At 50.2% G+C, this 217-nt stretch overlaps 1 protein-coding gene across 1 annotated transcript in view; it reads left to right on the forward strand.

Annotated features, from left to right (window-relative positions):
* Nucleotides 1-194, forward strand: part of EMH_0068160 (uncharacterized protein) — a gene marked incomplete at both ends in the record, with an annotated part of 724 nt that extends 530 nt beyond the window's left edge. Inside the window, 2 exons of the mRNA XM_013498700.1 lie at nucleotides 1-31; nucleotides 171-194. Of these exons, the coding sequence (XP_013354154.1) occupies nucleotides 1-31; nucleotides 171-194 (55 nt within the window). The remainder of the gene's footprint in view (nucleotides 32-170) is intronic.
* Between the last annotated feature and the right edge of the window lie 23 nt (nucleotides 195-217).

Here is a 217-nt window from a genome sequence, read left to right on the forward strand (position 1 = left end):
TAGCAGCAGCAGCAGCAGCAGGAGAAACAGCGTAAGAGGTGTTTTTGTATATAATTTTTTGCTTTTTTTTTGTGCTGCTGCCGTTTCTGCTGCTGCTTCTCCCCTTCCTGCTGCTGCTGCTGCTGCTGCTGTTGCTGCTGCTGCTGCTGCTGCTGCTGCTGCTGCTGCAGGTTTATGGATTTTCAGGTGTATAGGCACCTCTTCTCTACTCTGCTGA

Source organism: Eimeria mitis, genomic scaffold, assembly GCF_000499745.2.
Source record: "Eimeria mitis Houghton genomic scaffold, Emh_scaff3645, whole genome shotgun sequence".
In the NCBI taxonomy this organism is placed as follows: Eukaryota; Apicomplexa; class Conoidasida; order Eucoccidiorida; family Eimeriidae; genus Eimeria; species Eimeria mitis.